The sequence below is a fragment of the Loxodonta africana genome, chromosome X (assembly GCF_030014295.1).
Source record: "Loxodonta africana isolate mLoxAfr1 chromosome X, mLoxAfr1.hap2, whole genome shotgun sequence".
Classification (NCBI taxonomy): Eukaryota; Metazoa; Chordata; class Mammalia; order Proboscidea; family Elephantidae; genus Loxodonta; species Loxodonta africana.
The window spans coordinates 142346009-142362582 of record NC_087369.1 but is presented as its reverse complement, the minus strand read 5'-3'; the positions used below and the strand labels follow the sequence as shown (position 1 = coordinate 142362582).

Below are 16574 nucleotides of genomic sequence, written 5' to 3'. Positions count from 1 at the left end.
TGGTAGCTCATCATCTTAGTTTAGATAACCCCTCACCTTTCACCTTAACCAGGTCATAAGCTTTCTAGCTGATTTTCCTCTTAAATGACTTCCCTTAAAAAGTTTTTTTCCCATGCCTTTCTGCTACAATTTTGTTATTTTCCTTAAAATAAAATATGTATTATTTACCTGCTTTAACAACTGAAGCTAGACCTCTGTTGCTAACAAAATAAAGCCGAAACTCTCCTTAGATCATAGAAGGTGCTTCCGACTGTGACCACCCACTTGCAACTTGTCTTTTCCTTTTCACCCTTCTTAACTTCCTCCCCCTTAAACTCTCTGCATTCCAGTGTTCCAGTCACAGTAAATATGGCATTCCCTGAACATGCCATGCCTTTTGTCATCTGGAATATGGGGTGGAACAGGCAGAGAGAAGGAGAGGGGAGCCTATATAAATATATTGGCACTTTTTTCCGACCTGCTTGGAAACAGCTCTTGTCAATCTTGTTTTGTAGGAATTTTAACTGTTCATGAGCCTGTGGCAGTTGTAATTCCATTGAATAACATCTTTAGATGCAAGAGTTTATCAGCTCTAGAAAAGGATGGTGTTGTTCAGGAGTACTGGGATGTTCTTGTGCAAGCTTTTGTCCAAAATGGCACAGTGAGCACAAAAGGTGAGTACTCTAAGTTTGTATTTCTATATTTGAGTCCTAATTTAAGATTAGAGTGTACCACATAGCTTTAGTTGAAGTCGTTATCTGAAAGCCTTTATATATTAAGGCTTATTTGTAGCCTGTAGACTGTAAAGTCTTTTGTTTGTTGTTGACTGTAAAGTTTTTTTTTTTTTGGTAAATAATAGCAATTCTTATTCTTATGGAACTTGCAGTTCTAAGTTTATGGTGTACATGTTGTGGAATCGTCTTTCAGAACCTCTACCTTTAGTGTTTTAGCTGATAAAACTTAATCTTTGAGCAGATCTTCAAATAGCTTGTTCATCAGGTCTTTAGCAGTCCCAAGGCCAAAATTTAGAAAGTAGATTTCTATGTCCTAATCTTTCATTTTGTAACTTTCATATGACTTTATGGAGTTTCTTGGTGGTGCAAACAGTTACGTGCTCGGCTACTGACTGAAAGGCTGGCAGTTCGGCCACCTAGAGGTGCCTCAGAAGAAAGGCCTGGCGGTCTACTTCTGAAGGATCCCAGCCATTGAAAACTCTACAGAGCACAGTTCTACTCTGACACACATGGGGTTGCCGTGAGTTGGAATTGACCTGATGGCAACTGGTTTGTTTTGGTTTATGTGGCTTTATGGACATGTAATAATTTCTCATCCACCAGTTCTGGAAAACTATCAACAGTTCCTAAGAAGAGATTGAAATACCTGTGATTTACTGTAAAAAAAAAAAAAATACTGTAGGGGTAACATAAATAAAAGGTTCATTTGTATTTAATTATTTTTGTGACTTCTAAATTTTTTCTGGCGGACAGTATCCTTCCTTGTAGTATTTGTACGTAGGGAGGGACGAAATGTTTTCAAAACTAAATCTCTGAATTTCACGTCAGAAGCATATGAAGTTCTTTAGGAGTCAGGGATTTAAGGGCATGAAAAGACAAGTGTGCAGCTAGGCGTGAGTAGATAAACCATTTGTGTGTGTCCTGAGCTTGTCGGCTGTATCTTACTCTGAGAATTGGTCTGCTTATGGAGCAGCAGCTTGAGCACTTCTGTCTCATTTAGTTTAAAGTATGTGAACAAAGTATTCCCTTTGTCTAATATAACCCTCCTGGACTTCTGTCGTGAGAAATATTTTGTTCTTCCTTGGCCTTAGGATTTGAGAAAAAAAAAAAGTCCACTTTATTTTGTCCTTTCTGTTTGTTTGTTTGCTTGTTTTAGAGTTTCTGTGCGGTGAAGATAAAAATTCAACAACAGTGGCACCCATCATTCATACCACTGTGCCATCTCCTACTGTAACACCCACTCCAAAGGGAAAACCAGAGGTTGGAACCTATTCAGTTAATAACGGCAATGGTACTTGTCTTCTGGCTACCATGGGGCTGCAGCTGAACATCACTCAGGATAAGGTATACTTGTCCATTTTTATTGCTACATTTGTATATTTCTTTTCAAATATATTCAACTTTCAGCCCAAAAGTAGCCATTATTAGAATGATTTTATTTTAAATGGCTATTTGATGTTGACTTGTTGAGTTTGATCAGTTTGGATTTCGTCTAACCATGAAGAGTTTTTATAGCTTTAAAGATGTTGTCTTGGCCAGGAGAAAACCTGGAAGTTTAAAGAACTCTTTGGAATTTAGATTCTATTTACCATCAGTAGATCAGAATACAGACACTGCCCTTGAGGTCACCTTTAGCGAAATAACAGGTTGGCACACAAAATAAAAGATATTACCCGTGAGCATGGGGCTCCATTGAAAAGCCATCTATATGAGACCCTGGTGGCGTAGTGGTTAAGAGCTACAGCTGCTAATCAAAAACTCAGCAGTTCGAATCTACCAGGCGCTCCTTGGAAACCCTATGGGGCAGTTCTGCTCTGTCCTGTAGGATCGCTATGAGTCAGAATCGACTCGACGGCAATGGGTTTTTTTTTTTTATATATATATATGAGACCAAAAGGTCAACAGTTACTCTAAAGTAAAGATGAAAAGACAAATGGGGGCGGAGCAGAGCAGGGAAACTAGAGTTCTGGAAACGGAACAAGAAGAATGCAATTAATGAGAAAGTTGACACATTGTGAAAAACATAACTAATTTGCTGTGTAAGCTTTTACCAAAAACACAATAAAATACTATTGAAAATAAAGAATACGAATACCCGATCTTTATTTTAGGCCATTTAAAATCGAACTCCTTCACACTTCTATCTGAAATGCCCTGTAGGTTGATGTATGGGAACAGCACAGCCATCTGTCGCTCCAGCTTGAATTGTATAGACATACTCAAGTACGCAACGGCATTTACTTCTAGCTGCAATGTTCCGCTGAGGCTACAGAGGGAGTACGAACAAACAAATCCCACAGCCAGGGTGCTATGATTTAAACAAGCTAGACAGGCTCTTCTGTATTTTCATTTGGCTCATTACTGAGGAAGCTTTCCTTTTTCTTTTCTTTCTTTTTTTTTTTTTTTTTAGCAGTCTTCTGAGTCATAGCTTGAGGGTCTGTGCCAACTTTGTCTGAAAGTAAGACACCATAAATTTAAGTCTCCAGACAAAGGATTTTTTTTTTTCTACACTTTACTGGATGTTATTAGAGTATAAGGCTTGCTGCAGGCTTTTATTGTAATCTGTATGTTTCCCCCCTTTTCTTCCCCTGAAGGCTGTTTCAGTTATTAACATTAACCCCAATACAACTGACTTCACTGGCAACTGCCATCCTCAAACTGCTCTACTGAGATTAAATAGCAGCAATATCAACCATCTTGACTTTGTCTTTGCTGTGGTGAGTAACATAATTTTCTAAAGTTTGATTCATTCTCTTAGAAACATATCTGAAAGTCTGAATAGTTGTCTGTGGAGGGAGTATTTAGCTCTATTTTCCATTTCAGCACTACTTAATTATATACATTGGTGCATTGATCCGTATTAATCCTTCAGGATCTCCTCAGAGGCCTGTGGGCTAGACTCTTGCATTAGTGTTCATCAGGAGTGGCCATGCTCCATCCAAGGCACAGTGATTGATCTGTTTGCCTGGAGCAGCAGAGAAGGGAGGAGAGTCAGGAATAGAAGGAGGATATGGAATGTGTGGCTGAGTGCCTCCCTGATCAACTGCCTCCTTTGGCATGAGACCAGAACAACTGGATGGTGCCCGGATACCACTACGGAATATTTTGATCAAAGATTCCATAGAAGACTCCTGATCAAAAGGGGGACAATGCAGAACAGAATTTCAGATTTTCATGGACATCCTGGAGCCATGGAGGGTGGATTGAACTCTGAAACTATTGCCCTGAGATAATCTTCAAACCTGAAAACAAAAATATTCCCCGAAGTCTTCTTAAAACCAAGCAGTAGTTTAGCTTAACTAGTAAAAAGGCCTGCCTTTAGCAATATGCGTGTCTAAGAACTATGTATATGGGATCAAAGTGACAACAGCAACTTGAAAGATTAGGGACCTTAGAGGGCAATAAGTTTATGTTAACAAGAGAGGAACAACTCAGAAAAGGAGGGTGAGAGTGGTTGCACAATTCAAAAATTGTAATCAGTGTCACTAAATAGTACATGTAGAAACTGTTCAACTGGTGTATGTTCTGCTATGTATATTCTCAACAACAGTGACAAAATAAAAAAAGAGAGTGGTCATGCTGCTATTATATAGACTGTAAAATAGGAGCAAAAATTAACTCACATCCAAAAAGGTATATATCTAATCTAGAGAAAAAAAAAAAAAACACAAGTAATTCCATGATGAAATTTTTCTCTGTTACTGGTTAGAAAAGTTCATGTTTGTCTACTCTAATAATACTTCAGGCCTTTTGGAGGATATACTATTTATAATCAGAATTATCAGTAGTAATACTAGCTAGCTTTGAGTGTTTATTATGTACAAGTTCTATCTAAGTACATTACGTGCATTAATTCATCAAACTAGGATGGTTTGTGATAGCAACATGCAGGTTGTTGTGGTCATTCCTGCATAGATCAAGGGCCGAACCCTCCACAGAAGGTTTCAGGTTAAGCATACCTGTTCTACTTCTTGCTAGCAAAAATTAATCATCAAAGACCTCTATTTCTACCTTCTGAGGAGCAATCATTATCCCTATAATTTTTGTGAGGGCTGTGTGTATCTACTGAGCCCTGGTGGTGCAGTGGTTAAGAGCTCGGCTGCTAACCAAAAGGTCAGCAGTCCAAATCCACCAGCCGCTCCTTGGAAACCCTGTGGAGTAGTTCTACTCTGTCCCATAGGGTTGCTATGAGTTGGAATTGATTCGATGGCAACAAGTTTGGGGTGTGTGTATACATGCTATGGCAAATGGAAGTAGGGGAGTAAGTAGTGCAGAGATTGGCTCTTCAGCTATGTGTGTGTGTGGCACAGGCTGTGGGAAATGGTGAGAATCACCAATGTGAAGCACAGTTTCTCAAACTAGGAGTTTGTGTATAAGTGGATAAAAAGTAGTTCTGCTTTTAAAGCAGATCGCTTTATTTAGGAATGGATAAATAGTCTCAACATTTGATATGTAAAAAGTAGATATGTTATTTAGTTGTTTGTTTCATATCTGACCTTGGTATCTTGTGTCTAAAGCATTTTTCTCTATTGAGTATATGCTGGTAATTGAGAATATTAGGCAATTATATTTGAGAAAGGTTTACAAAATTCTTTTCCTACTGTGTTCAAATCATTCCTCTGTTATAGTACAAATACAACCAGTGAGGTTACTATTAGAAACAGCTAATTAAGCTCGTCTTCTCCAATATGGTAAGAGGAGGCCTCCTCAGACATGTTCTTTTTTAAAATTATCTCATTGGGGTTATAGTCAATAAGAAAGAGGAACCTAACACATTGAGGTTCATACCCTTTTGAGTGATTGAGATCTTTCTAGCTATGGATAGAATCCTGAAAAGAACATGGTTTCTTCTGAATTTCATGGGGAAATATTTAATATTTAACAATTGCAATATTTAATTTACATGGCAGACTATTTTAAAATGTGATCCAAAATAGTGACATCTTAACCATACTACAAGCACTTTGAAAAGTCAAGAAATACCTGTAGTGTCATCAGAGTTCAGTGGGTCCCGTATCACCTTCAACCCTGGTATGATAGATACTTCTTCTATGGATTATTTATAGAGTTTGAGTGTCTTATATGTAGGCTACTGTAGTAGGATGCAAAGAAGAAGGCCTGTGTTCCTAAGGCGCCCACAGGTTTAGTGTAAAGGTAGAAACATACACCGTTTTTTCAACCTTTATTTGTGGAAGGCCTTGAATGCCATGCTAAAGCTTTTGAACTTGATTCCGTGGGCAGTAGAGTATATGGTAGATGGTCCATCCTAAGTGGGATGAATGCTCTACCAGAGGTAAAAACAGATGCTGTGGGAGAATTGAGGAGGGAGGGGTTCATTCTGGCTGGAGGAGAGTCGGGAAGGTATGATGGAAGGGATGGCATTTGAGCTGGACTTTCAAGGATGGATAAGATTTATACACGTGGAGATAAGAAGAGACCTATAAAAGTACAGGTTATCCTTGGATAAAGGGATGCAATCCAGAACTGCGGGGAGAATGTGGCATGTCGCATGCTTAGTGAAAGGTTAGTATGTAGTTGAGACAAATTGTGGAGAGCCTTAAATGCCAAGCTGAGACATAGCCTAAGCCGAGGAGGGACATGATAAGGTGCACAAATCCTCCTTTATGCTTCCTCCTGAAATTACTTTTGAGTCTGTCCTTTTGTTTTTATTCCTCACTGCCTGTGCCCTGGTGATAGCTCATATTAACCTCTTGCCTAGGCTATTCAAACAGCCTTCTAAGTAGCCCCTTCCTCTACTTCCCTCCCCCAACCTTCTTCTGCATCACCTTAGTCTCCCTAAAGCACAGTGATTCTGTGTTGCCCACAGGTAACATCTAAACTCCATAGCAGGGTAGTTCAAACCCAGCCCCACCCAACAGCGTAACCTGCATTTCTAGCCTTTGTTTCCTTTGCTTCTTCATAAATCTTATGTTTCCCTCCCACTGTCCCCTGTACACATCCTGTGAAGTAGGAGAGCACAGTGGTAACCAGTACTTCAGCTCTGCAGCCAGAGTTCCTGGGCTCAAAGCCCAGCTCACCACCTGCTTACTAACTGTATATCCTTAGGGGAAATTACTTAACCTCACTGCTTCCATTACCCAATCTCAAAATGGAGACCATAACAGCACCTCCTGCAAAGGGGTGTTGCATTCAGTGATGCTTCATATGTAAAGCTTTAAGAATACTGCTTGGCACTTAGGAGGTCCTTCTAGTGTGGTTGTTTTCTAACTACCTTTGCTCATGCTGTTGCTTTCTGGAATGCCCCTTTTCCACTTGTTTCCTAACTGAACTGAATCCTGCCCGGGCCAAATGCCCCATCCCTAAACTTTCATTACTTTTGCTCCTTTTTTTTTAGTTAGAAGTACTCTCTCTCCTATTAGTTTTCATAACTTAGCACTTTCTGTTTTGCAATATGGTTATTTATTTATATATTTATTTTCTCTTCCTGGTGGATTGCAAACACAGTGAAGGCAGGGACCAAGTCTGATTCGTTTTGCCAGCTCCTTGGAGCACTGAAACATGTTACCTTGAACATAGCAAGCGCTAAAATTAGAATGACTGGCTGAAAAGATTAGGAGCCCTGGTGGCACAATGGTTGAAGCATTCGGCTGCTAACTGAAAGGTTGGTGGTTCGAACCTACCAGCTGGTCCACAGAAGAAAGATGTGGCCATCTGCTTCCTTAAAGATGACAGAAACCCTGTGGGGCAGTTCTGTTCTGTTCTATAGGGTTGCTATGAGTCAGAATCAACTCAGTGGCAGTGGTTTATTTTTGGGGTGGTGGTTGCTGATCAGGTGAGTGCTTCAGAAAGATAACTCATAGCAATGAGAAGGAAAGATTGGGGAGGCTAAAATGCAATGAGACCAGTAAAGAGACTACTGTGATCCAGGCTGGAGGTAGTGAGGGCACAGAAGTAAGTGGTAAAAAAATACAATTGAGGGAATGAATTGCCGAGTGCCCAAGAACCACATGACCACAGCTGGGGTCCAAAAATTAGAAACTAAATGCTGAGGAAAAGGGTTGTGGCCACATTTTGAATTCTCCTTTACTTAGTTGCATTTATTCTACTGGCCCAGGTCTAATCTATGACTTCCTCTTTTGTGTAATAATAGTATTAGTTTTTTTCCCTGTAGATATTAGCTATACATGTAGACAGCTGGGCTGTATTAACTGGAAGCTCTTTTTCAAACAGAAAAATGAAAACCGGTTCTATCTGAAGGAAGTGAATGTCAGCATGAACTTGGGAAATGGCTCTGGTAAGCACTGGCCTGGGGGAAAAGAATGTGGGTTATGCTGAAGGAATAGAAACCATAGTTGTCTTGTTACCAAATAGTGCCTTATTTAATGGGACAGATGATTCTATGTAAAAATTTTACCCTAGCCACAATTTAAAATTAATAACTAAGAACTAAGGTGTTCTACCTTTTGCAGTATCCCAACTTTTCAAAGTATGGAGGATGACAGGATGTGACTGATTTTAGACTATAGAAATATCTATAGAAAGATAAGGGAACCATTCCCAAGCCAACTCTTCAGACAGGGATTGGAGTGGACTATAAGACAGAAAATGATACTGGTAAGGAGTGAGCTTCTTGGCTGAAGTAGAGACCTGAGACTATGTGGGCAGCTCCTGTCTGGAGGAGTGACGAGAGGGCAGAGGGGGTCAGAAGCTGGTTGAATGGACATGGGTAATACCCGGTGGAGAGGAGGAGTGTGCTGTCTCATTAGGGGGAGAGCAGTAAGGAGTACATAGCAAGGTGTGTATAAGTTCTTGTATGAGAGACTGATTTGATTTGTAAACTTTCACTTAAAGCACAATTAAAAAAAGATAAAGATAAGGGAACTTGGTGATAGTAAGAATTGTTTTTTGTTGATAGATCTGTGCCCCAAGCTCCCATACTTAATTGCAAAATCATGAAGACTCTCCTATTTTTTATGTTGATCAGAAAAAGAAGTTACTAACCTGTTTGTTTCTTTCTTTAAAGTTTTCAGCTTTGTAAACAACAATCTTAGCTACTGGGACGCTCCGCTGGGAAGTTCTTATATGTGCAACAAAGAGCAGACTGTTGCAGTGTCTGGAACATTTCAGATAAATACCTTTGATCTAAGGGTTCAGCCTTTCAATGTGATGGAAGGAAAGTATTCCACAGGTAAGAATCAGGCACATTTTATTAATAATTTCTGTTCTTAAGTTGATTGATAAATGGCTTTTCATTTGAGTCATGGAAATTTAAATGTTGGATTTGAGACTATCAGCTCTTGACTGCTATAAAGTTCTCATAGCCTTGAGCAAGTTGTGTAGCTATATCTTGATATCTACAAATAACACTTAAATTTGGCTCATTTGGCTCAAAATAGATTTTTTTTTGATGATGTGCAAACCATTCAGGACAAATTCTTAAAGCTAAAATCTAATGTAAGTTTCAAGTGAGCTTTGCTGAAAGTAGAAATGCTCCTCCTAGGTTCTCATTTGTGGTAAGGAGGGCACTTGGGAGCAGGAGCAGTAGCCTTCTTGGTGCCATCCTCTGGCTGGAAACACATTTTTGCTGAACGAAAGCAGTTTGATCTTCCTTTGTCAGGACTGAGGTTAGAGTGGTAGCAAAGCCTCAGATATCGTGAACTATGTTTTTTTCTGGCTGAAAGGAAATGGAGAGTTTTAAAAGACACATGCCAGTGTGAATGAGGCTGTTCAAAGATTTACTCAGGGCTAATGGTGGTAAATATCAGATTTTTTATGAAGTCCTTATCGAAGGGCTCGTTACAATTTTTATAGGAATACGAAAAATGTATGTGGCATTACAAGATTAGAATTTGCACAAAGAAATAAAGTACAAAAAATTCCTTTATTTACTTGACTTTTCAAAGTGATTCCCCCAAACAGGGGATTTGCAGATCACAGCTCTTTTGAGTAGCGCTGCTCCAGTTGTCTACATCCTTTTTAACGATTGGCTCTGTGGTTTAGAAGGAAATGTAGAACCCAGTAAAAACCCAGTGCCTTCGAGTCGATTCCGACTCATAGCGACCCTACAGGACAGAGTAGAACTGCCCCATAGAGTTTCCAAGGAGCGCCTGGCAGATTTGAACTGCTGAAATGTAAAAGTGGTGTTTAAAAGTGAATATGTTGTGGGCCATTCAGCTGCCTCTGTAGTAGTACTGCATACATAGTCTGAGTTGGTTAGGCTAAAATAAACCAAGCTCTCCACTCTTTTGTTCTGGTGACTAGAGAGGTTAATCACACTTCAAAAATATTTTCAAGAATCCATTTTCTCTTTTGTTAGCTTTGCTTGTATTCTTCAATTACTTTGACCTTTTCATGGCTTTATTTTTGGAGTCTTTATCTAGCTCCCCAACATTATTAACCTTATTTAGGGCCCAGTTTTGTGTTTAGAATTTAAAATTGTTTGCAGTGTTAGTTCAAGCCTGTTTACCTTGTCAACCTTAATAGAGACGAGCTGTGTTCTTTCTCTAATTTGAAACTTTGATGTTTATGTGCGTAGAATAAAAAATGTCACCCAAGGGGGTGTACAACATTTAATACTGGTAATGAGTATATAAGCTATTTGTGGAACTAGATTCTTGGATACTTGACTGTTTAAAAAACAACAACAAGACCCATCGCTGTCAAGTCAATTCCAACTCATAGTAACCCTATAGGACAGAGTAGGACTGCCCCATAGGGTTTCCAAGGAGCCGCTGATGGATTCAAACTTCCGACCTTTTGGTTAGCAGCCCAGCTTTTAACCACTGAGCCACCAGGGCTCCACTTGACTATTTAGAGGGAGGAAATAGAATGGTAGGAAGGTAAAAGAATATTGATTGGATTTTACTAGATCAGAGTACTCTCTAGAAATAGAAAAAATGGCTTCTGCAGGCTGCCAGCCCTGACTAGAGATTGATAAGAAATGTAGTAAACAGGTTTTTTGACTTTTGTAGCCACTAAGACTGTATACTCTAAGTCAGGGATCTGTACCCTTTTTTCGGTAAAGGCCCCCACAATGAATGTTTTAGGCTTTGTGGCCATACAGCCTCTGTCAGAATTATTTAACTCGGCCATTGTAGCACATAAACAGCCACTGGCAATACATAAACAAAAGAATGTGGCTGTGTTCCAATAAAACTTTATTTATGGATACTGAAGTTTAAATTTCATGTAATTTCCACGTGTCTCAGAATATTCTTCTCGTGATTGTTTTTTTGCAGCTATTTAAAAATATAAAAACCATCTTTAGCATGGGCTACAGTTTGCCGGCCCCTTCTCCAAAGGAACTCCAGGACCAGCCTGGCTGTTCTGATCCCCTGATACCTTCCTGATCTGTTCCATTCTTCCCAAAAGACATTTACAGCACTGCTGAGAGGCACTGTAGAAGTGAGCTAGATTAATTCCCTTCATGTCTGATGAAGTAAGGCTCCTGTTTTGAAAATGCTCCTATGTATAATGTAAATGTACACACATGTATGTATGTATACAGCGTAATATAAATTGTATTCATGTATACATATATAGGTATCTGTGCACACGTGCATATACATGAATGAAAGGACACAAATATGTTTTAGGGTTTTAATTTTAGAATAATCCATAGTTTTCTATAGCTTTATCATAAAAAATAGACCTGTTGTAGTTAAAGTTAATCTTATAAGAGAATTTCTGACTTTTGAATCAACGTCTTTTACTTTTGGACATTATTTTTTGCTTATACTCATTATTTGTTACAAACTTTTTCTCATCTACAGCCCAGGAGTGTTCGCTGGATGATGACACCATTCTTATACCAATTATAGTTGGTGCTGGTCTTTCAGGCTTGATTATCGTTATAGTGATTGCTTACCTAATTGGCAGAAGAAAAAGTTATGCTGGATACCAAACTCTGTAACACTAATACATGTTATTGCTGTTACCAAAAAATAAAGCAAGTACAAGTTCCAACATGAATTAATACTCAATTTAAGGTATATTGTAGTCCTTGTCCTGGAATGGGTGGTATGGGGGATTTCAAATTTAAACAAACAAGCAAGCAAAAATCCCCCAAAATTATAAACTACAACTTAGTCACATGATTTTGGTTTTCCCAACCAAGAAATTTAAGCCCTGGTGGCACAATGGTTAAGCACTTGACTGCTAACCGAAAGGTTGGCAGTTTGAACCCACCGGCCACTTAGCTGGAGAAAAGACCTGGAGATTTGCTCTTTTAAAGCTTACAGCCTAGGAAACCCTACAGAGCAGTTCTACTCTGTCCTACAGGGTGGCTAGGAGTCAGAATCGACTTCATGGCACATAACAGCATTTCTACAGCAAAAGACATGTGCAAAATCACCTGGACTATTAGGTTTCATTTTATTGTCTTGAATTAGTGTTTCAGTGTTTTCACTTTAGATATTCTGTCTAGAAATACACAATTTAGGATAAACGATTTTTAAAAGTTTTTTTTTTCCCCCCTGCATGTCGTTGAGTTGGGACGTGTCTTACATTGAATTTGTACTTGCTCCTTTTGCACTTCTTTGTGATTTTGTTTGCAGGTTAACTTAGCTACTCTGGCATTGCTGCGTGTTTGACCTATGAGAGAGAAATGCCAGGAGGCCTGAACAGGGCCTTGGTATTATGTTCTTAGTAATAAAAGCTTCTCTAATGCTTCTTGAATGCATTTGTATTTAATGTGGCTGCAATGGCAAAAGCTACAGAAACCTTTTAAACTTTAAAATAGGTGTTAGTCTTATTTAATCCTTTAAAAAAAAACTAGACATTTCAACCTTTTGACGTACAAGACACAAGCGTATTCCAACTGGGCGTTTCAATCCAGTTTCTAGGTACTTGAGAGAGAATTGTGAGGCAATGCCAATTTAGGGTGTTAGTCCTTTGTACCATAAATTGGCCTCTACATACTAAAATGGTTTGCTTTCTTATATAAGCATTAGGTGGTGCATGGTAAATGAACTATTGGTACATCTAAAATTAATGCAGATTTCTCTTCAGCCTTTCAGCATTTTTGTTAGTAGTAGTGTTTTTTTTTTTATGCTAGAGTCTAGATAAAGAAGTGTACTTACACTTACAAAGTTAACTTGCACCTAACCCCAAAGTCTTGGTCTTCTCTCAGTGGTGTCCATTAAAAAGTCGTTCTTTGTTTCCAGCTCACATTGATTTCTACACCATTTACTAATTTGGCTTTCACGTTTAAATGTTTTTGTGCTAATCAAAACTTACACTGTTATTGTTCATTATGGAAGGTAGAGTCATTATTAATTCATGTACTCTGTGTGCTCTGGAGAGATGTACCAATTGTCCATTTACCGTGCACTGCCTACTGTTTATATGAGAAAGCAAACCATTTCAGCCCAAGAGTTAACATAGCTAGTATTTCTCGCTGCTTCTAGGAGACTTCTTTATATTGAAATGGCTGAGCAAATATCTGAAAAAATTATTAATATGCAGCCATGTATAGAAGTTTCTTATTTTTTGAGAGGGGTTATTATGTGCTTTCCCATTGACTAGAAAATGAGGAGATGATCTGGGTTCCAAGATATTATTGATGTTGCATAAATTTGGTAGTAAAGCTATATATATAGATGTCTATATCTATATATATGTAGGCAATTGCATGTTAACATATGTATGTCTGTAATTGTCTTTTAAGTTATATTGGAGTGAGAAATACTTGTTCCCACTCAGAATTACTCTCTTTCAATTAGCTGGAAAACCTTACTAGCGCAGAATCAGATTCTCAACTAGCTTTCCTTTTAGAGCTACATTGAGCTATATTGCCAGGTTAAGACACTTTGTAAGCACTAAATAAAAATGGATTTTCAAAAATTATTTTTTAATTTAAATAGCGTTTCAGTGTGAAATTGTTACCCTTATAAGAATGGATAATGCTTATAAGAATGCAAGCCTTAGATATTTCTCATAAGTTGAAACAAAGCAGTTCTGCATTTTTTTTTAAATAAAAATTGGAAGCATAAATAGGAGGCACTGGCTTAATGTCGTTGATGTTTCTAAAACTTTTTACATTTAGATTATATACCTGCTTCATATTAAAATACCTCTAATAACCACTGTTTTATAGAAAATCTGACTTCACTGAATATTTTTGTATTTTACATGGGCCAGTTTATATATTGCTATTTACGTTATTTCCTATAGGCACATGTTCTTTGTACCTATTGTAGTTTTATTTGTTCTACTGGGTTTACACCTTGATGGTAACACTCTATTTGGTTTGGGGTATCTTTCATGTGTTAGCATTTGTATAAAGAAACTGGTTCATGTAAATACTTCCCTTTTTTTTTCCCCTCTAATGTTTAAACCACTAGTTCCTGTACGGTAGTTTTCTTTAGATATTTTCCTGTCCATTTGCTCAGCATAAATTGCTTCGAAAACAAACAATAAAGATTCTTTTATTTCTTAAGGAAACTTGCTCACGTTTTTTCCCCCATTGGTTAATATTTTATATATTCCATAATGACAGTTCCTAGAAGCTCTTAGAAGTAGAACTAAAGTATTTTCAAAATGTTCTGTGGGTTACTGTCTAAAACAGTGGTCCTGTATAGAGGTCTTGACTGATGCTGCGCTGGCTACAGAATAAGAATTACCTGGGAAGCTTGTTATAAAAATACAGATTCCAGGTTCCATTCCCGGGGAATTTAACTTCACAGGTCTGGGGTTGGGGTCTGGGGGTGTGTGTGTGCGCGCATGCGCTAGTAAGCTCTCTAGTTGGATCTGATGCATAGCCAGCTAGGGAACCAGTGATCTAGAATATTTATTCCATAGTAAAAGCTTTGAAGTACCTCTTTGTCCCCTTTTCTCAACTCCTAAATTAATACTGATGTTTAATGCCTAGATAGCTGCTGTACGTTGCAGACAAATTGAGCTGTTGATCAGAACCAGAGAAGGATTATTATCTGTCTCTTAGATCATCCTACAGTTCCCGAACCTTCAATTTCCAGATAGCTTCCCAGTCACCTTAGCGTATCACACAAGAAAATTTAGCAGCCCAGCCAGTAACTTCCTTCTGGATTAACCCAGTTAAGCCATTGTGACTGCCAGTTAATCGTCATGGCTCTCAACTCTGCTAATAGCTACCATATGACCTTGGTCAGGTCGCTTAACTTCTGGTGGCCTCAGGTTCTGCATCTGGAGCCTGGGGGCTTTAAAATCCTTTTACTTTTAGTTCTCTGCATGACAGTTTCCATTTCAGTGAAGATAAATATACAGCTAAACATTTTTAGGAATAATCTGTTAAGTAAACTACTTGTCTCAGGTATCAACATACTTTATATATACTATAAAATGAACCATCTTAAGTTCCTTCATTTTTTTGGAGAAATTCTTAAAAGACCTGACTATTTTTAAGATTCATCTCTGTTTATTCAGGTAGATAATGTTAAGTTGTGTAGAGCTCATCTCTTTCCCATCCATCTCTTCATCCTTTACCCTAGTGGCTAACTTTATGCATTAATAATGACCATATCTTGTCTTTGGAACTGGCGTATACATGTGTGCTGTGATACTGAGTAGCTTCACGTAGCTTTTCAGATGTATGTGATATACTTCAAATAGTTTGACTGTATGTTAAGAAGTTTATTTTTTTTCCTCTGATTTATTTTGTTGTTGCTCAGAATATACACAGCAAAACATACACCAATTCAACAGTTTCTACATGTACCATTCAATGACATTGATTACATTCTTTGAGTTGTACAACCATTCTCACCCTCCTTTTCGGAATTTTTCCTCCCCATTAACATAAACTCACTGCCCCTAAGGTTCGTATCTAATCTTTCGAGTTGCTGTTGTTATTTTGACCCCATATAGATAGTTCTTAAAAGAGCATAATGCTCAAGGCAGGCATTTTTTACTAGTTAAGCTAAACTATCGTTTGATTTTAAGAAGACTTCAGGGGAAATTTTTGGCTTAAGGCCTAAAGTTTAAAGATAATCTCAGGGCAATAGTTTCAGGAGTTAAAAGGTTTATTCTTAATGCTGACTCTTCCAAAGAGAAATTTCAATACAATTAGTTTTTAAGAGGAGTCTTTGTTTTATATTTTGTTGAAATGTTTATCTCAGTTTTTTAACTCTCACATTGAAAATTGTATTTGAAAAATTTCTAACAGAAAATTAAAAACTAAAAGTAGTTTTTAATCTACATGAAGCTTTTTATTGAAATTTCAGTGGCTGTGAAACTTATTTTTAAATCTGCTGCTGTGACTATTAAACTCTTCCACAAATAAACATTTCCTTTCCCCAGAAATATTTTCACTACTTTAAGTATACATCAGGCGATAGATCAACTTAAAATGACTTGTAGAATGAAATTTTATTTTCTTTAGGATGCAGTTCTATTAAAATTGCTGTTTTACCAAAATTTCTTTCCATTACCTTACAAAATTTTAAAGGTTGCATTCATAAAATCAATAGTTATTATAAATTAATATTTCACATACTAATTGAGAGCATTTTAAGTAAGTGACAGCATCTAGAAAGATCTTTGTATTAGCAGAATTGCCTTTTGGATCTACTCTGGGAATATTTGTCTTACATGAAAGCCTTCTTGGCAGTATTTATGAAAGTCATTTCAGTACTAGGTCAAATACCCAATTTGGGAAAGAGAAGACTCTGGAACTGTTGCCAGAATAAGAAATTAATCTACTAATGAATTTTTTAAAAACCTAGTTATATTAAATCCAAGGCATAATACTTTATGGTACATGAGCAATATATGTCACCTAATAGTTTGTATGGAAACCCTGGTGGATAGTGGTTAAGAGCTACAGCTGCTAACCAAAAGGTCGGCAGTTCAAATCCACCAGGCGCTCCTTGGAAACTCTATGGGGCAGTTCTCTGTGCTGTAGGGTCACTATGAGTCGGAATC

At 37.8% G+C, this 16574-nt stretch overlaps 1 protein-coding gene across 2 annotated transcripts in view; it reads left to right on the top strand.

The window, feature by feature from the left end:
- Positions 1-16574, top strand: part of LAMP2 (lysosomal associated membrane protein 2) — a 46851-nt gene that overhangs the window by 19873 nt on the left and 10404 nt on the right. Inside the window, exons 4-9 of one of the 2 annotated variants that reach the window (XM_010594662.3) lie at positions 495-653; positions 1870-2057; positions 3308-3430; positions 7905-7968; positions 8698-8862; positions 11447-12350. In XM_010594662.3, coding sequence (XP_010592964.1) covers positions 495-653; positions 1870-2057; positions 3308-3430; positions 7905-7968; positions 8698-8862; positions 11447-11586 — 839 coding nt within the window. In that variant the 3' untranslated portion in view covers positions 11587-12350. Of the gene's footprint in view, positions 1-494; positions 654-1869; positions 2058-3307; positions 3431-7904; positions 7969-8697; positions 8863-11446; positions 12351-16574 lie in introns of those variants that run through there. The other variant, XM_003414768.4, reaches the window with a different exon arrangement.